Source organism: Mytilus californianus, unplaced genomic scaffold (genome assembly GCF_021869535.1).
Source record: "Mytilus californianus isolate M0D057914Y unplaced genomic scaffold, xbMytCali1.0.p SCAF_2, whole genome shotgun sequence".
Lineage (NCBI taxonomy): Eukaryota > Metazoa > Mollusca > Bivalvia > Mytilida > Mytilidae > Mytilus > Mytilus californianus.
The window spans coordinates 121,583,989-121,600,575 of NW_026262668.1; the positions used below are offsets into that span (position 1 = coordinate 121,583,989).

A 16,587-nucleotide genomic window follows, 5' to 3' on the forward strand; every position below is an offset into this window, starting at 1 on the left:
CTATTATATCTGTCAAATATATACTTGAAGCGTGAATTTTGAAGACATTTAGCATAAAAATAGTTTAGTGTAAAATCTTCAAGAAAGATACCAATTTTGTTCAAGTAGTCGAGGTACGTCTATAAGGTTGGAAAGTCGTGAAGAACGTTTTTTTTTCTCTCCACACAATGCAAAGAAAAGGTTGATAAGATAAACAACTTAACAACCAAATATCTTGTATTTTCGCGCCGATTGAAAGAAAGACAGTTTACGACTCGGATAAATTTGTCTTCCAAAATACTCGATTCTTTTCCTCTAATGTTTAAAATATCATATGCTTAATCCTTACATTGTAGGCAGTATTTTGCAAATTTGTCTGCATTAATGGTCTCTGATGTTGATATCATAAAACAAATTTGTATTAAAGATTTCTCAAAATTTCCAAACAGGCTGGTAAGTATTACATGTATACAGTGAATAGTAAAACTTAATGAAAACTATTGTTGCCTTTTTCAACCACACAAAAGATAAGAGTCCATGTACATATATCAATGCACAGGGACATCATAAGATCATTATTTCTTTTTAGATAAAAACGATTTATACTTATCGATCGGCGTTATTATATGCTAGATATAAGAGTATGTGGTATGATACATATTTGTATTTAAATGACAACTCATGGATAAGGATTACTTAGCTAAGACAGATATTTGCCTGTATGTAAAATATTCCGTAGATACATTTTGAAGTTGGTAAATAAGTAAGATAATGGTATTTACAGTCGGTATATATGTACAGTCTACTTTAAATGTGAACTGAAGATTTCAAAGCTCTTCATTCGACTATCACACATATGCAAAATAATACTATACAATAAGGTTGCATCTATCCAACTGCATTTAATATTAACTCATTTTTTTTTCATTTGAATATTAACTCATTTTTTATTTATCTTTAATTGAATATTAACTCATTTTTTTTTTTTTATCTTTAAAATATTAACTCATTGATAAAAGAAGAAAAGTATACTTGATGTTGAGTGAAAATAAGCGTATTTTTAGATAAAACAGAATATGGGTAAGAAGCCCTTTAAAAAAGTCACATCAGCGAAGAAATAATAATTTGTAGCAATGCAATTAGGTTACGGCAAATTATAAAATTCACAATAAGCAGAAAGGGGTATTATACGCATATAGCAAGTCATAAAATATCAATATAACAAAGGATTAATTATGTTATTGTTGTTCTATATCTAATCAGGAACCGTAACTCTTTCCGCAAACAATTAGTAAAGTGTAAATACCAGTTAGGCATCAGTTGCCATCTTATGAACGAATATAATTTAATCATCGCCGTAAGATTTTTCATGAAAAGAGTCCCGGTACGCTTCAGACCTTAGATCTTGCATCAAATATAGAGGTTAGGCTAGCCCCTTGTAAAGATTTGTATTATATTCATTAAGGTAACAGTTACATAATCTGCTTTGTTTTTTTACAATACATAAACTAATCACATTTTTAATGAAATCTGGCAAGCAACTAGAGAATGAGAAACTGCACATGAGTATCGAGGTGTACTAATATGTTTCCAAGAAATGGCAATTCATGTTTTGCTTTTCTATTTATACTAGGCATGTCTTTACCTTCGATGTTCATGGATTTCTCAATGTGTTTCCTTCTAGCTCCCCGCTTTTGATACTGTCTATTCTCTTGCAGATATTTTTATTTGTATGTGACTGCAGTCATATGTGGGCAGCTGTCTCTTGGAAATTAAAACAACTACAGGCAATTTGTACAACCTTCAGCAATGAGCATACATCATACCGTATAATAAACTTAAATGACCACGGGATAACAAAATTTTGAAACAATTGTTCATAAAAGAAAAAAAAACGGCGTGTCCCTTTTTGGGTAACATTTTAAATAGAATTGAGTTCCCTGACCTGTTAGCGATCAACACAGGGATATGATACACTAATAATGCAGGTATATTTTAAAATAACCATATTGAGGGTTTTGTTGTGATATACTAATATTTCATTCGTCTGCAAGTCTGACTGTATATTGTAATATATTGAAAAGGCTAAAGGTAATAACAATGATCCCTACCTAAAGGATGCCGTGTCAATTGCACGTGACGAACACTGGAAGTTTTTGAGATCATCAATTTCTCCTACCTTTTCTTCCGGAAAAATGAGACAGGTAAGGAAAACAGAGTTTACCATAATTTTATGTTACTTAGGATTTTTTGATGCAATAAAGATCACATCTTAATAGCATTTATTTCCTTTGCTTTTTCTCTCTCAACACAAATTTAGACTACCTTAATGCCTAGGTCACACATTCATGGATTTGACGCCGGATTAGCTACGAATACGATCCGGCATTATTCGTGGCAATCTGTATTGGTCCGTAGATTTCCGTATTGTAGCCACAGTCCTACGTAGTATTACTTGTATATCCGTGACAACTTTTGAACATGCGCAAAATTTGACAACGGATCAAACAACCGTAGTATATCCTTACTAAACCGTATTATTAGAACGTACTGATCCGTGTTAGTCCCTATTAAAACCGTATTAATCCGAACTTATTCGTAAGCCCACAGTATTTCTACGGTTAGTTCCAGAGAACTACGTACTAGTGCGGTTACACCACGTATTTGTTAAGGATAAAATACGATTTGTTACGAATTTGTCAGGGAACGGCACGATTTCACTACGTTGCAATACGGATAGCTAGGGATCAGCCAGGGTTATCAAAGTCTTTTAAGGTTTACTACGTTACAACACGGCAAAATACCATAGGCAGATTGAGGGCGGGGCCCAGGGTGCCGACTCCCCCCCTTTTTTTGTGGGAAAAATTTTGTTGATTATATAGGGAATCACTAAAGCATGACTGGAGCGCCGCCCCCCCCCCCCCTTTTTAGGCAGTCAGTGCCCCCCCCCCCCCCCCCCCCCCACTAATGAAAATTTCCGGATCCGCCACTGAATACGGAATATTACAGTCAACGACAAACCGACTTCAGGCTTCTGTATTAATACTCCCTACTTGTAGGGACCAACGTAGTCTGTGTCTTGCCGTAAAGGTATACATAACATTATCCAGCATGAACAATCAACTACTGATGCTTGCAATTAATTGGCTGGAATTGGATATTGGATATTGATATGGCACAAAATGCCAGGGCAATGGTTGAGCTACTTGATGACAGACGTAGACTAAGAGGTGACCGGAGGCGGAAGAGATGGTAGACTAGGAACTGGCTTCTCCGAATCCCTATCCATGGCCAGTATGAGACCCTCATGGCTGAACTTTGTGTGAAAAATCCAGCTGCATTTAAGAATCTTGTAAGAATAGACCAAAATATGTTTCTTGGACTGCAACATATCGTTAGCCCGAGGATTACGAAGAACACCACCTGGTACAGACAGACAGATAAATAATTTAATAAAAAAAAACATATAAATCATCGATTCATTGCCATAAAGAAATGATAAATCACAAGCTTAATTAGAAATGATTAATGGCTTAGAAAATGTGGCGGTTCGTACTACTCCGTATCAGGCCGTTCTCATTCGTACTAACCCTTACTTATACCGTAGCAAACCGCTGTTTATCCGCAGTACATACGCTCTCACGCGTGGCGTTGCGTATTAGACTGTGTCATTTCCGTATTAAACCGTGTCGTACCGTAAGAATCCGTATCACTAATGTCGCCAAATGACCCCTTTCCTTCGTTAACCTTGGTAGATACGTCAAAACCCGTAGTCTCACCGTTGTGCATTCGTATCGGACTACAGAAACTGCATTATCGGGATCATCCGTGAGATTTAATCCGTAGTGGAACCGGCGAGGTCCGTGAATGTGTGACATAGGCATAAAATAAACAAAATAAAAGGTCTGTTTGTTGTATGCCTGCTATATGACAAAGTAAACTTAGGTGAATTATCGTTAAATGTTGAGATAATTGAGAAAAGAGACAGGGCAATAGATTAAGACTACCCACTAGTGTCTTGTGTACTTGTCGTTGTTCGGAGAGGGAGACTTAAACAACTTAATTGTTCTAATCAATGCAGTGAACAAAAATATGAATCTTTAAAAATTAACTGATGCGTTTACCATTACAATTTTACGTTGTTCGTCTAAAGATAATATTTATTCATGAGCAAATGAATTATCTGCATGAAATGTTAATTTTAATATGACACTTTCCATTTAAATGTCGGTATTCGTTTTGAATTGAAGCGATCGATTGTTTCTTAAAAGTCCTAAGTTAGGGATTTTAGAAACTTAATAGATGCACAGCTGAACCATTTTATGACCAAAAGGGACCTAACATAATAGCCAAAACCATCTTGGGTCAATTTGCCTGAGAATATTATTTTATTGATTTTTTTATTCAGAATTACGATCTTAAATGTATGTGTTGTGGCTGCAGTCGTCGTTTCCATTTATAGATAACAGTTTTCTTCATAAAGACTTTATTGTTTGGTTGACTGTATTCATTATGAAATTTCAACAGAAGGTTTCTTGCATAAAACAAAAGCTGGTAATGATGTAAAGGCTCTTCGTCGTTCTTGTAACTAAAAAAGTCCCAACAACAGTATCTTGACTAGTTTTGGTGTACAAAACTTTTTTTACAAGATTTAAAGCATTCGTTATACGTACTTTTGCATTTTTTTTAATCTCAAGGAAAAGGGGTGGATGCGGGAGGGATTATATAGAGCACTTGCTTTTAGTAATTAAAAATAAAAATGTGTGTGCCAAATATTTTTATACGACCGCAAAAAAATTTTGTGGTCGTATATTGGTATGACGTTGGCGTCGTCGTCGTCGTCATCGTCGTCGTCCGAAGACGCATTAGTTTTCGCACTCTAACTTTAGTTTAAGTGAATGGATCTCTGTGAAATTTTACCATAAGGTTCAATACCACAAAAGGAAGGTGGGGATTGATTTTGGGGGTTATGGTACCAACAGTTAAGGAATTAGGGGCCAAAAAGGGGCCAAAAATAAGCATTTTCTAGTTTCCAGACAATAACTGTGGAACGGTGTATGGATCTCTCTGAAATTATACTACAAGTTTCCATACCTCAAAGGGATGGTTAGGATTTGCTTGGGGGGGTTATGGCTCAAACCGTTAAAGAATTAGGGGCAAAAAAGGGGGAAAAACAAAGTTGTCCTGGTTAATGGACAAATACTTTAGTACAAAACATAATTTAAAGCAGTGTAAGGGAGATAAATCAAATACATCATTGAAATTATCTCCCTTACACTGCTTTTAAATTATGTATAAAGTAATGGTTAATGAACAATTAAGATAATTTAAAACAGTGTAAGGGAGGTAATCCAAATACAACGTTTTGGTTACTTCCCTTACACTGCTTTTAAATTATGTTTAAAGAAATACATATTTATAAAGCAAGACCAGTAAAAATATCTGCAAATGTTGCATCTTTTTTTTTTACAAAAAAAATCCATATGAAAGATTTGACACTATATTTTAAATTCTATTATAAAATAGATTAAGTTAACACTATGGTAAATTTAAATGGGTTATGGTTGCAAACTCCATTGGAAATTTGAATTGAGATTATGACCATATCTTGAGGGAAAGAATTTTTTGGGGAAAAAGGGGGGGGGGGGGGGTAAAAAGAAATTGTGGGGGTCAATTTTTTCTCATTTCAGATTTCAGAAATTAAAAAGAATTATTCTTCAAATATTATTTTTTTTTCAAATTTCAAATATTGAAAAATTTCAAGAAGTAATCTTTAATTGCACAGTATGGCGCATTAGATTTGTAAAATCTTTGACCACTTTTATTTATTTGTTATGCCATATCTAACCGTAATCTTTAGATTTTTTTAATTTTGGGTCCAGTTTTCAAATTGGTCTACATTAAGGTCCAAAGGGTCCAAAATTAAACTTTGTTTGATTTTAACAAAAATTGAATATATGGGGTTCTTTGATATGCTGAATCTAAACATGTATTTAGATTTTTGATTTTTGGCCCAGTTTTCAAGTTGGTCCAAATTGGGGTCCAAAATTAAACTTTGTTTGATTTCAACAAAAATTGAATATATGGGGTTCTTTGATATGCTGAATCTAACCATGTATTTAGATTTTTTATTTGTGGACCCCGCTATCAAATTGGTTCATATTGAGGTCAAAAGGGTCCAAAATTAAACTTTGTTTGATTTTCATCAAAAATTGAATTATTGGGGTTCTTTGATATGCCAAATCTAACCGTGTATTTAGATTTTTAATTTTGGGTCCCGTTTTTATACGACCGCAAAAAAAATTTTGTGGTCGTATGTTGGTATGACGTTGGCGTCGTCGTCGTCGTCGTCGTCGTCGTCGTCATCTGGCGTCGTCCGGCGTCGTCCGGCGTCGTCCGAAGACACATTGGTTTTCGCACTCTAACTTTAGTTTAAGTGAATGGATCTCTATGAAATTTTACCACAAGGTTCAATACCACAAAAGGAAGGTTGGGATTGATTTTGGGGGTTATGGTACCAACAGTAAAGGAATTAGGGGCCAAAAAGGGGCCAAAAATAAGCATTTTTGTAACTTCCAGACATAACTTGTGTGTTAGTGTATGGATATCTCTGACATTGTACCACAAGGTTCCATATCACAAAAGAAATGCTGGGATTGATTTTGGGGGTAATTGCCTCAAAATTTTAGGAATTAGGGGCCAAAAAAGGGGCAAAAAACAAGCATTTTTCTAGTTTCATGACAATAACTTGTATGTAAGTGTATGGATGTTTCTGAAATTGTACTACAAGGTTCCATATCACAAAGGGAAAGCTGGAATTGAGTTTGGGGGTAATTGCCGAAATGTTTAGGAATTGGGGGCCAAAAAAGGGGCCAAAAAATAAGCATTTTTCTAGTTTCCAGACAATAACTTGTGTTCATGTGTATGGATCTCTCTGAAATTGTACTGCAAGGTACCATACTACAAAGGGAAGGCTGGGATTGATGATGGGGGTAATTGCCTCAATATTATAGGAATTAGGGGCCAAAAAGGGGCAAAAAACAAGCATTTTAATAGTTTCAGGACAATAACTTGTGTGTAAGTGTATGGATCTTTCTGAAATTGTACTACAAGGTTCCATATCACAAAGGGAAAGCTGGGTTTGAGTTTGGGGGTAATTGCCCTAAACGTTTAGGAATTAGGGGCCAAAAAGGGGCCAAAAAACACATTTTTCTAGTTTCCAGACAATAACTTGTGTTCAAGTGTATGGATCTCTCTGAAATTGTACTGCAAGGTACCATACCACAAAGGGAAGGCTGGGATTGAGTTTGGGGGTGATGAATCATAAGGGGGTTCAAAAAATTTGGGGGGGGGATTTTTTTTTTTTCCTTTTTTTTCTTTTAAAATTTTCCATTTTAAGTTGGTTATTTCTGATTTATATTTAAAAGCAAATAATACTGATATGGTAGGAGATACACGCCAAACAGGATGTGTAAATTATTATATAATAAGTATTGTGCAAGAGCAAGAAATTTTCAATTGCAAAGTATTGCACAATAGCAAGAAATCTTCAATTGCACAGTATTGCGCAATAGCAAGAAATCTTCAATTGCACAGTATTGCGCAATAGCAAGAAATATCCAATAGCACAATATTGCGCAATAGCAAGAAATTGTCAATTGTACAGTATTGCGCAATAGGAAGAAATATTTAATTGCACAGTATTGTGCAAAAGAAGATGCTTCGTATAAATTGCTTATTTCTTGACCAATTTCAATGGGGTTTTATTCTTGAATTCTTGGGGTTCTTTAATATGCTGAATCTAACCGTGTATTTAGTTTTTGGATTTTGGGCCCCGTTTTTAAATTGGTCCACATTGAGGTCCAAAGGGTCCAAAATTAAACTTTGTTTGATTTCATCAAAAATTGAATTATTGGGGTTCTTTGATATGCCGAATCTAACCGTGTATTTAGATTCTTAATTTTTGGTTCCGTTTTCAAATTGGTTTACATTAAGGTCCAAAGGGTCCAAAATTAAACTTAGTTTGATTTTAACAAAAATTGAATTCTTAGGGTTCTTTGATATGCTGAATCTAAACATGTATTTAGATTTTTGATTATGGGTCAAGTTGGTCCAAATCGGGGTTCAAAATTAAACTTTGTTTGATTTCAACAAAAATTGAATATATAGGGGTTCTTTGATATGCTGAATCTAACCATGTATTTAGATTTTTGATTTTTGGGCCCCGTTATCAACTTTGACCACATTGAGGTCAAAAGGGTCCAAAATTAAACTTTGTTTGATTTCATCAAAAATTGAATTCTTGGGGTTCTTTGATATGCTGAATCAAACCATGTATTTAGATTTTGGATATTGGACCATAATAGGTGAATGTCCAATTTAAAATTTTTAAGTTCTTAGACCACATTCATTCTGTGTCAGAAACCTATGCTGTGTCAAATATTTAATCACAATCCAAATGCAAAGCTGTATCAAGCTTGAATGTTGTGTCCATACTTGCCCCAACTGTTCAGGGTTCGACCTCTGCGGTCGTATCAAGCTGCGCCCTGCGGAGCATTTTATTTAAATTGGTCTACATTAAGGTTCAAAGGGTCCAAAATTAAACTTAGTTTGATTTTAACAAAAATTGAATTTTTGGGGTTCTTTGATATGCTGAATCTAAACATGTGTTTAGATTTTTGATTATGGGCCCAGTTTTCAAGTTGGTCCAAGTTGGGGTCCAAAATTAAACTTTGTTTGATTTCAACAAAAATTGAATATATGGGGTTCTTTGATATGCTGAATCTAAACATGTATTTAGATTTTAGATTTTTGGACCAGTTTTCAAGTTGGTCCAAATTGGGGTCCAAAAATAAACTTTGTTTGATTTCAACAAAAATTGAATATATGGGGTTCTTTGATATGCTGAATCTTACCATGTATTTAGATTTTTTATTTGTGGGCCCGCTATCAAATTGGTTCATATTGAGGTCAAAAGGGTCCAAAATTAAAGTTTGTTTGATTTCATCAAAAATTGAATTATTGGGGTTCTTTGATATGCCAAATCTAACCGTGTTTTTAGATTTTTAATTTTGGGTCCCGTTTTTATACGACCGCAAAAAAATTTTTGTGGTCGTATATTGGTATGACGTTGGCGTCGTCGTCGTCGTCCGGCGTCGTCGTCGTCGTCGTCGTCGTCGTCTTGCGTCGTCGTCCGAATACACATTGATTTTCGCACTCTAACTTTAGTTTAAGTGAATGGATCTTTTTGAAATTTTACCATAAGGTTAAATACCACAAAAGGAAGGTTGGGATTGATTTTAGGGGTTTTTGTACCAACAGTTAAGGAATTAGGGGCCAAAAAGGGGCCAAAAATTAGCATTTTCTAGTTTCCAGACAATAACTGTGGTACAGTGTATGGATCTCTCTGAAATTATACTACAAGTTTCCATACCACAAAGGGATGGTTAGGATTTGCTTTGGGGGGTTATGGCTCAAACCGTTTAGGAATTAGGGGCAAAAAAGGGGGAAAAACAAGGTTGTCCTGGTTAATGGACAAATACTTTAGTACAAAACATAATTTAAAGCAGTGTAAGGGAGATAAATCAAATACATCATTGAAATTATCTCCCTTACACTGCTTTTAAATTATGTATAAAGTAATGGTTAATGAACAATAAAGATAATTTAAAACAGTGTAAGGGAGGTAATCCAAATACAACGTTTTGGTTACTTCCCTTACACTGCTTTTAAATTATGTTTAAAGAAATGCATATTTATAAAGGAAGACCAGTAAAAATATCTGCAAATGTTGCATCATTTTATTTTACAAAAAAATCTATATGAAAGATTTGAAACTATATTTTTAATTCTTTTATAAAATAGATTAAGTTAGCACTATGGTAAAATTAAATGGGTAATTATGGTTGCCAACTCCATTGGAAATTTGAATTGAGATTATGACCATATCTTGAGGGAAAGAATTTTTTGGGGGAAAAAAGGGGGGGGGGATAAAAAGAAATTGTGGGGGGTAAATTTTTTCTCATTTCAGATTTCAGAAATTAAAAAGAATTATTCTTCAAATATTATTTTTTTTTCAAATTTCAAATATTGAAAAATTTCAAGAAGTAATCTTTAATTGCACAGTATGGCACATTAGATTTGTAAAATCTTTGATCACATTTATTTATTTGTTATGCCGAATCTAACAGTGTATTTAGATTTTTAATTTTGGGTCCAGTTTTCAAAATAGTCTACATTAAGGTCCAAAGGGTCCAAAATTAAACTTTGTTTGATTTTAGCAAAAATTGAATATATGAGGTTCTTTGATGTGCTGAATCTAAACATGTATTTAGATTTTTGATTTTTGGCCCAGTTTTCAAGTTGGTCCAAATTGGGGTCCAAAATTAAACTTTGTTTGATTTCATCTAAAATTGAATTATTGGGGCTCTTTGATATTCCAAATCTAACCGTGTATTTAGATTTTTAATTTTGGGTCCTGTTTTTTAAATTGGTCTACATTAAGGTCCAAAGGGTCCAAAATTAAACTTAGTTTGATTTTAACAAAAATTGAATTCTTGGGGTACTTTGATATGCTGAATCTAAACATGTGTTTAGATTTTTGATTATGGGACCAGTTTTCAAGTTTGTCCAAGTTGGGGTCCAAAATTGAACTTTGTTTGATTTCAACAAAAATTGAATATATGGGGTTCTTTGATATGCTGAATCTAATCATGTATTTTGATTTTGGACATTGGACCATAATAGGTAAATTAAAAAAATTGAAGTTCTTAGACCACATTCTTTCTGTGTCAGAAACCTATGCTGTGTCAAATATTTAATCACAATCCAAATTCAGAGCTGTATCAAGCTTGAATGTTGTGTCCATACTTGACCCAACTGTTCAGGGTTCGACCTCTGCGGTCGTATCAAGCTGCGCCCAGCGAAGCATTTTATTTTTCTTTCTTTTCACAAAATAATGCAAAATTTTCGTTGATTTGCGGTAATATCAAGATTCCTCTTTTCTCGTGCGAAATTGCGCAACAGACTGCCACTTATAAATATAAAATTATAATGTGTGAATGATATATTTCTCAGATGGTGCCATTGCTTCAGAAATGTGTTAATGACATGGTTGAAAAAATGAAGAAAGATACAGAAAACGGAGAAGTAGTCGATGTGTGCAAGTAAGAAAAAAATCAATACGATTAGTAACACAATAATAAGTTATAGATACAGTGTTCGTTTCCTTCCATGAAAGATGAAAAACTGTTGATTGCACTTCTCATTTATTTTTAAAAGAGTTATGCCTCTTGGAAACATTAATTATATGGAAAATTGCATTGTTAGCGCTATCATTTGTACACTTCTTGCCAGATTTTTATGAAACTAATATATCATAGGTTTATATTAGCAATGTCTTAGACGAGTTCGAAAATCAGTGCCGATCGATTATTCTTAAAAGAGTTATGCCCCTTGGAAACAATTAATAAATGGAAAATTGCATTGTTAGCGCTCTCATGCCAGAATTTTATGAAACTCAAATCATAGGTATATATAATCAATGTTTTTGACTAGTTCGAAAATCAGTAAGTTCGAAAATCAATAACAATCAATAATTTCTAAAAGAGTAATGCCCCTTAGAAATGTTAATTATATGGAAAACTGACTTTTGAGCGCTCTAATGTGTAAGATGTTTGGGAGATATCATTTTTTGAACATCAACACAGACGGTATACAGGTGTGTAGTGTTTTAAATTCAATGATTTTTTTATACGACCGCAAAAATAAAAATTTTTTTGGTCGTATATTGGTATCACGTTGTCGTCGTCGTCGTTGTCGTCGTCGTCGTCGTCGTCGTCGTCGTCGTCAGCGTCGTCCGAAGACAGATGGTTTCCGGATAATAACTTTAGTATAAGTAAATAGAAATCAATAAAATTTTAACACAAGGTTTATTACCACTAAAGAAAGGTTGGGATTGATTTTGGGGTTAATGGTCCCAACTGTTTAAGAAATAGGGGCCAAAAAAGGGGCCCAAATAAGCATGTTTGTAGTTTCCAGACAATAACTTGTGTTAAAGTGTATGAATCTCTGAAATTATACCACAAGTTTCCATACTACAAAGGGATGGTTAGGATTGACTTTGAGGGGTTATGGCTCAAACCATTTAGGAATTATGGGCAAAAAAGGGGGAAAACAAGGGTTTTTCTGGTTAAAGGACAATTGAGACAATTTAAAAGTAGTGTAAGGGAGGTAATCCAAATCAATTTTAAAAACAATGTTTGATTATCTCCCTTACACTGCTTGTATATTATGTTTTAAGAAATGATGATTGTCTTGAGGTGATTAGCTGTCAATTTATTTTTAGCAGTTACTATTAATTAATATTAATTTTAGCCATGACTATGTATGTCATTTTATATTTTAAGACTTTTATGATGTATTTAAATGGGTAATTATGGTTGCAAACTTCATTAGAAATTTGAATTGAGATACTGACCATATCTTGAGGGAAAGAATTTTTTTTGGAATAAGGGAAAGGGGGAAGGTGAAAAAAAATTGGAGGGGGGACAATTTTTCTCGTTTCAGATTTCAGAAATTAAAAGAAAATTTCTTCAAATTTTTTTTTGGGGGGTTAATATTCAACAGCATAGTGAATTGCACAAAAGCCAAAAACCGGGGTAAAATGTTTTTTTTTTTTTTTTGGGGGGGGGGGGGGTCAATTCGCAACAGCATAGTGTATTGCACAAAGCCAAAAATTGAATATAAATTCAAATCATATAACCAATTTGAAGTTCTTTGACTACAGTTATTCTGTGTCAGAAACCTATTATGTGTCAAAAATTTAATTACAATCCAAATTCAGACCTGTATCAAGCGTGAATATTGTGTCCATTTTGGCCCCAATTTTTCAGGGTTGGACATCTGCGGTCGTATCCAGTTGCGCTCAGCGAAGCAATTTATTAAAGTTTTTAATCGATTGTCCGATTGTTCGTAGTCGAAATCCCCATACCAGGAACCGAATTCCTGTTGTACGTGCTTTCATGCCTCTTATCACGGATATAACCGATAGATAGAAGTATAGGCGACCATATTTCTATACTTTAGTTAACCCTTGCAAACCTTTATTAAATAATCATTCTTTAGTACCGATATCTGATTGGTTAACCTAAAAGAAACCTGCTAAATTAAGGATGTACAATGAACAAATCTTATAATGACGTCTGTTTATATAATTCTTTCTTACCGATCTGTTACCAATATGCTTATTTTAAATATTAAACACCCGGCCGATACTAAAAGTATGTTTGAAAAGTATGGCTGCTTTTGTCCATGTCATTGGCGTTAACACCGGAAATAAAAACTGCCTTTTTCTACAGGTACTGTGGTTCGTTTTCAATGGATGTAATAGCCAGTACAGCTTTCGGTATGGATGTAGACGCCCAAAACGATCCAGATAATGCATTTATCAAGAATGCGAAAAAAGCCTTTTCATCTGGGTTCAAAAATCCAATGGTACTGCTTATCAGTGAGTTAATACAGTTATAACATCATTCTTATCTTAATGAAAATGTTATTTATTGTTGAATTGTTGTGTTTTGCAGACGTGTCAGAAATTGCAGACCACAATACATAGTACATAGCTTTTTAATGAAACGTTCCCTTTTGTTTTTCCAAGGATATTCCGTTTGTTTCACCCCGAGGACGGTTTCTTCCGTTTTGGATTTTGAAATAGCAGATAACAATTATTCTTGATCTTTAACAAAATGTGCAAATTTCGAGAGTCGTCTGTAATTCATGTGTAAGACTTTTAATGTTTATATAGAAAATTATGTGTTTTATCATATTTACGGCTGTATTTTACAAAAACAAAGACTCTTTTTGTTCGATTCATTTTTTTTCCAACTTTGCCACATAAGGGGAGATAGCGCGGATAAAGTAACTTTTATAACAGAATGTGTTGTAAATTTATCTCTTTTATTATGTAGCAAGAAAACGAGTTAAGTGACCCCATTTTTCCTTTTTCTTATCTAAAAGCATATCATTAGAGCTATTTTCCCATATTTTATCTTAAAATTCTATGGTGTAGTTTTCTTTCTATTACACAAAAATGGGTTTTCCGTGCAATCTAACAATTTTGCACAGCCTGTAGTATGACCTATACTTTTTATAATTAACATTTTGAAAAAAAAAAGTTATAAACTACATTTTGACAAATTAAAAAAAATTCTATTGATTTTAATTTAGACACCCCTCCCTCGTCTTCCTAAAAACATACTAAAGTTTTACAATTTGTTTTGAACAAGTAAACAAAAGAACAATAATGTACCAATTTTAATCTTCTACCTGTACGTTCTCTTTATTTATTCCTTAATTAATTTTCAGTATTTTTCCCGTTTACAAGAAGATTGCTTCCATACTTAAAATTATCAACATTGAGCAAAGAAATGGCGAGTTTTTTTAACTCTGCTGTCAACACTGTTATCGAAGAAAGAAAGTCGGAAAGCACGGTAGGTTTTGAATTGCTGTTATCCTAAGAAGAAAGTCGGAAAGCACTGTAAATTTTGAATTACTGTTATCGTAGAAAGAAAGTCGGAAAGCACGGTAGGTTTTGAATTGCTGTTATCCTAAGAAGAAAGTCGGAAAGCACGGTATGTTTTGAATTACTGTTATTAAAGTGAGTAAGTCAGAAAAGAAAAAAGGTTTTCTTTATTTCAAGAGTTAAAAGACATGTACTATGGATTTAAATGGATAGATCTAATTGTACTCATAAACTTTCAACAATGTTATTCAATAGCATGCATCTGAGGTTTTCTCTTTATTATATAAAAAAAAAGTGGTCAAAACAGTGTTTATCATCAACAAATCGCTATTTTGTAGTTGTTTTACAGATAAAAATTGTTGACTGTATGTTAAATATAAGTTTCTTAGTTTAATGGTTTCTGGTTAATAAAAACAATTACTATTAAACTAAATATTAATAGATTATAATGAATTACAAACAAATTTAGAACTGACGAACGGATAAAACGACCTTGTTAAAAAATCATAACAAGAAATGAGCTGTCAAATTGACAGCAAACCGGATTTTTTCTATTTCGAAGGTAACCATTGTAAAAGTTTTAAATTTCAATAGATGGCAGCTAATACGATTGAAAGTGGTGTATAATGATGTATTTGGCACGTTCATGCTTGTTTCACTGTCTGTGCCTAGTTTACAATCTATCAATGATCATATGTCCTGAACGGCAAAGATGAAAATCGTCAATTTCAATCTTGAACTCTATTTCGCCAGTAACAACACATCAACATTTGAAATTCATTGGTTGAATGGTTAATGGTATGGAAACGACATAAAGTGCCATTTTAGAATTTATAAAGGATCATCCAGAATTGAAAATCATCAATGTCACACTTGACCTCCATTTTGCAACATACTATATTTGAAAAGAATCTAAACGACTCATAAATTATTGCACGGAAATGACATAAAGTTTTGTTTTCGAATCTGTCAATTACCAGAACTCTTGAACAATCCTCAATATTGAATATTACCTTCAACATTGGTTGAAGGGCTCAAAAGTTATTGCACAAAAACGACACATACCACAAAAGACCATAAGCCCTGAAAAGTAAAAGTAAAAATCGTCAATACTGAACTTGACCTCCATTTTGTCATCATGTATATCAAAAGTTTGAAAAGCATTTGTTGAACGGTTCATAAGAAATGACCTAAAGTGTCATTTTCCAATCTATCAAGGACAATAACTCCCGAACGGTACGAGTGCAAATCGTCAATAACAACTGACCTCCAGTTTGTCATCATCAACAGCATATTAGAATTGAAAAACAAATATTGTTTGACCGGTCTTGGGGTCGAAGCCCGCTGACGGAAGACGCTTTTCAGCATTTATAGATGCAAAATTTGAGAATTAGGTGGATTCAAAACATAAAATTTAAAAGATCTAATAATTTTACTATTACATCTGACTGATGAATTAAGGCCGTACAATCAGAAATTAATTAAAAAAAAAACATTTTTACTATCTTCATTGTACAGAGTAGCCCTTTAGTTAAGCAGCAGTCCTGTTAAGTATTTGTATATATCCATTCCGTTCTCATTGTTGATGGCCGTAAGATGACCTATAGTTTTTAACTTCTATGCCGTTTGGTCTCTGGTGGAGAGTTGCCTCATTTGCAATCGTAGCACATCTTCTTGTTTGTATATATAGGCACGTGCCTATAATTCCTAACAGCAGCTTTGCCCCCACGGAATAAGCAAATGCTTAGGTCGTTCGGAAAAACAAACAAACTTTTATTTCAGAAAAGACAAGACTTATTAGGACTAATGTTAAACGCACATACAGACAAAGAAAAAAGTGAGGAAAATATAGAATTGTCATCTACAACTCTGAAGGATTTCAAGAAAAGACGTGAGTACATTCATCTATACCATAAGTTCAAATTCCAAGAGATAAAAGTTTTCTTAAAAGGAGATATTTGGTTCATATCAACGAAACATAAACCGTTCAGACCAAAAACATATATTTGGTTTTTATAGGAACAACAATGATTTGTATCACTTGGTTCCAGATAACATTTCTAGCAAATTTGTTTATCATCCATACC

General features: G+C 33.6%; 1 protein-coding gene and 1 long non-coding RNA gene across 3 annotated transcripts in view; one reads left to right on the forward strand and one right to left on the reverse strand.

Moving 5' to 3' along the window:
- Nucleotides 1-16,587, forward strand: part of LOC127728701 (cytochrome P450 3A24-like) — a 30,293-nt gene that overhangs the window by 3,474 nt on the left and 10,232 nt on the right. The window contains exons 4-9 of the mRNA XM_052236333.1: nt 336-432; nt 2,064-2,183; nt 11,056-11,144; nt 13,338-13,486; nt 14,344-14,468; nt 16,283-16,391. Coding sequence (XP_052092293.1) covers nt 336-432; nt 2,064-2,183; nt 11,056-11,144; nt 13,338-13,486; nt 14,344-14,468; nt 16,283-16,391 — 689 coding nt within the window. The remainder of the gene's footprint in view (nt 1-335; nt 433-2,063; nt 2,184-11,055; nt 11,145-13,337; nt 13,487-14,343; nt 14,469-16,282; nt 16,392-16,587) is intronic.
- LOC127728737 (uncharacterized) overlaps nt 12,671-16,587 on the reverse strand; it is a 206,880-nt gene continuing 202,963 nt past the window's right edge. For both annotated transcript variants that reach the window (XR_007994342.1, XR_007994343.1), the window contains exon 3: nt 12,671-12,825. This is a non-coding gene — a long non-coding RNA (uncharacterized LOC127728737). The remainder of the gene's footprint in view (nt 12,826-16,587) is intronic.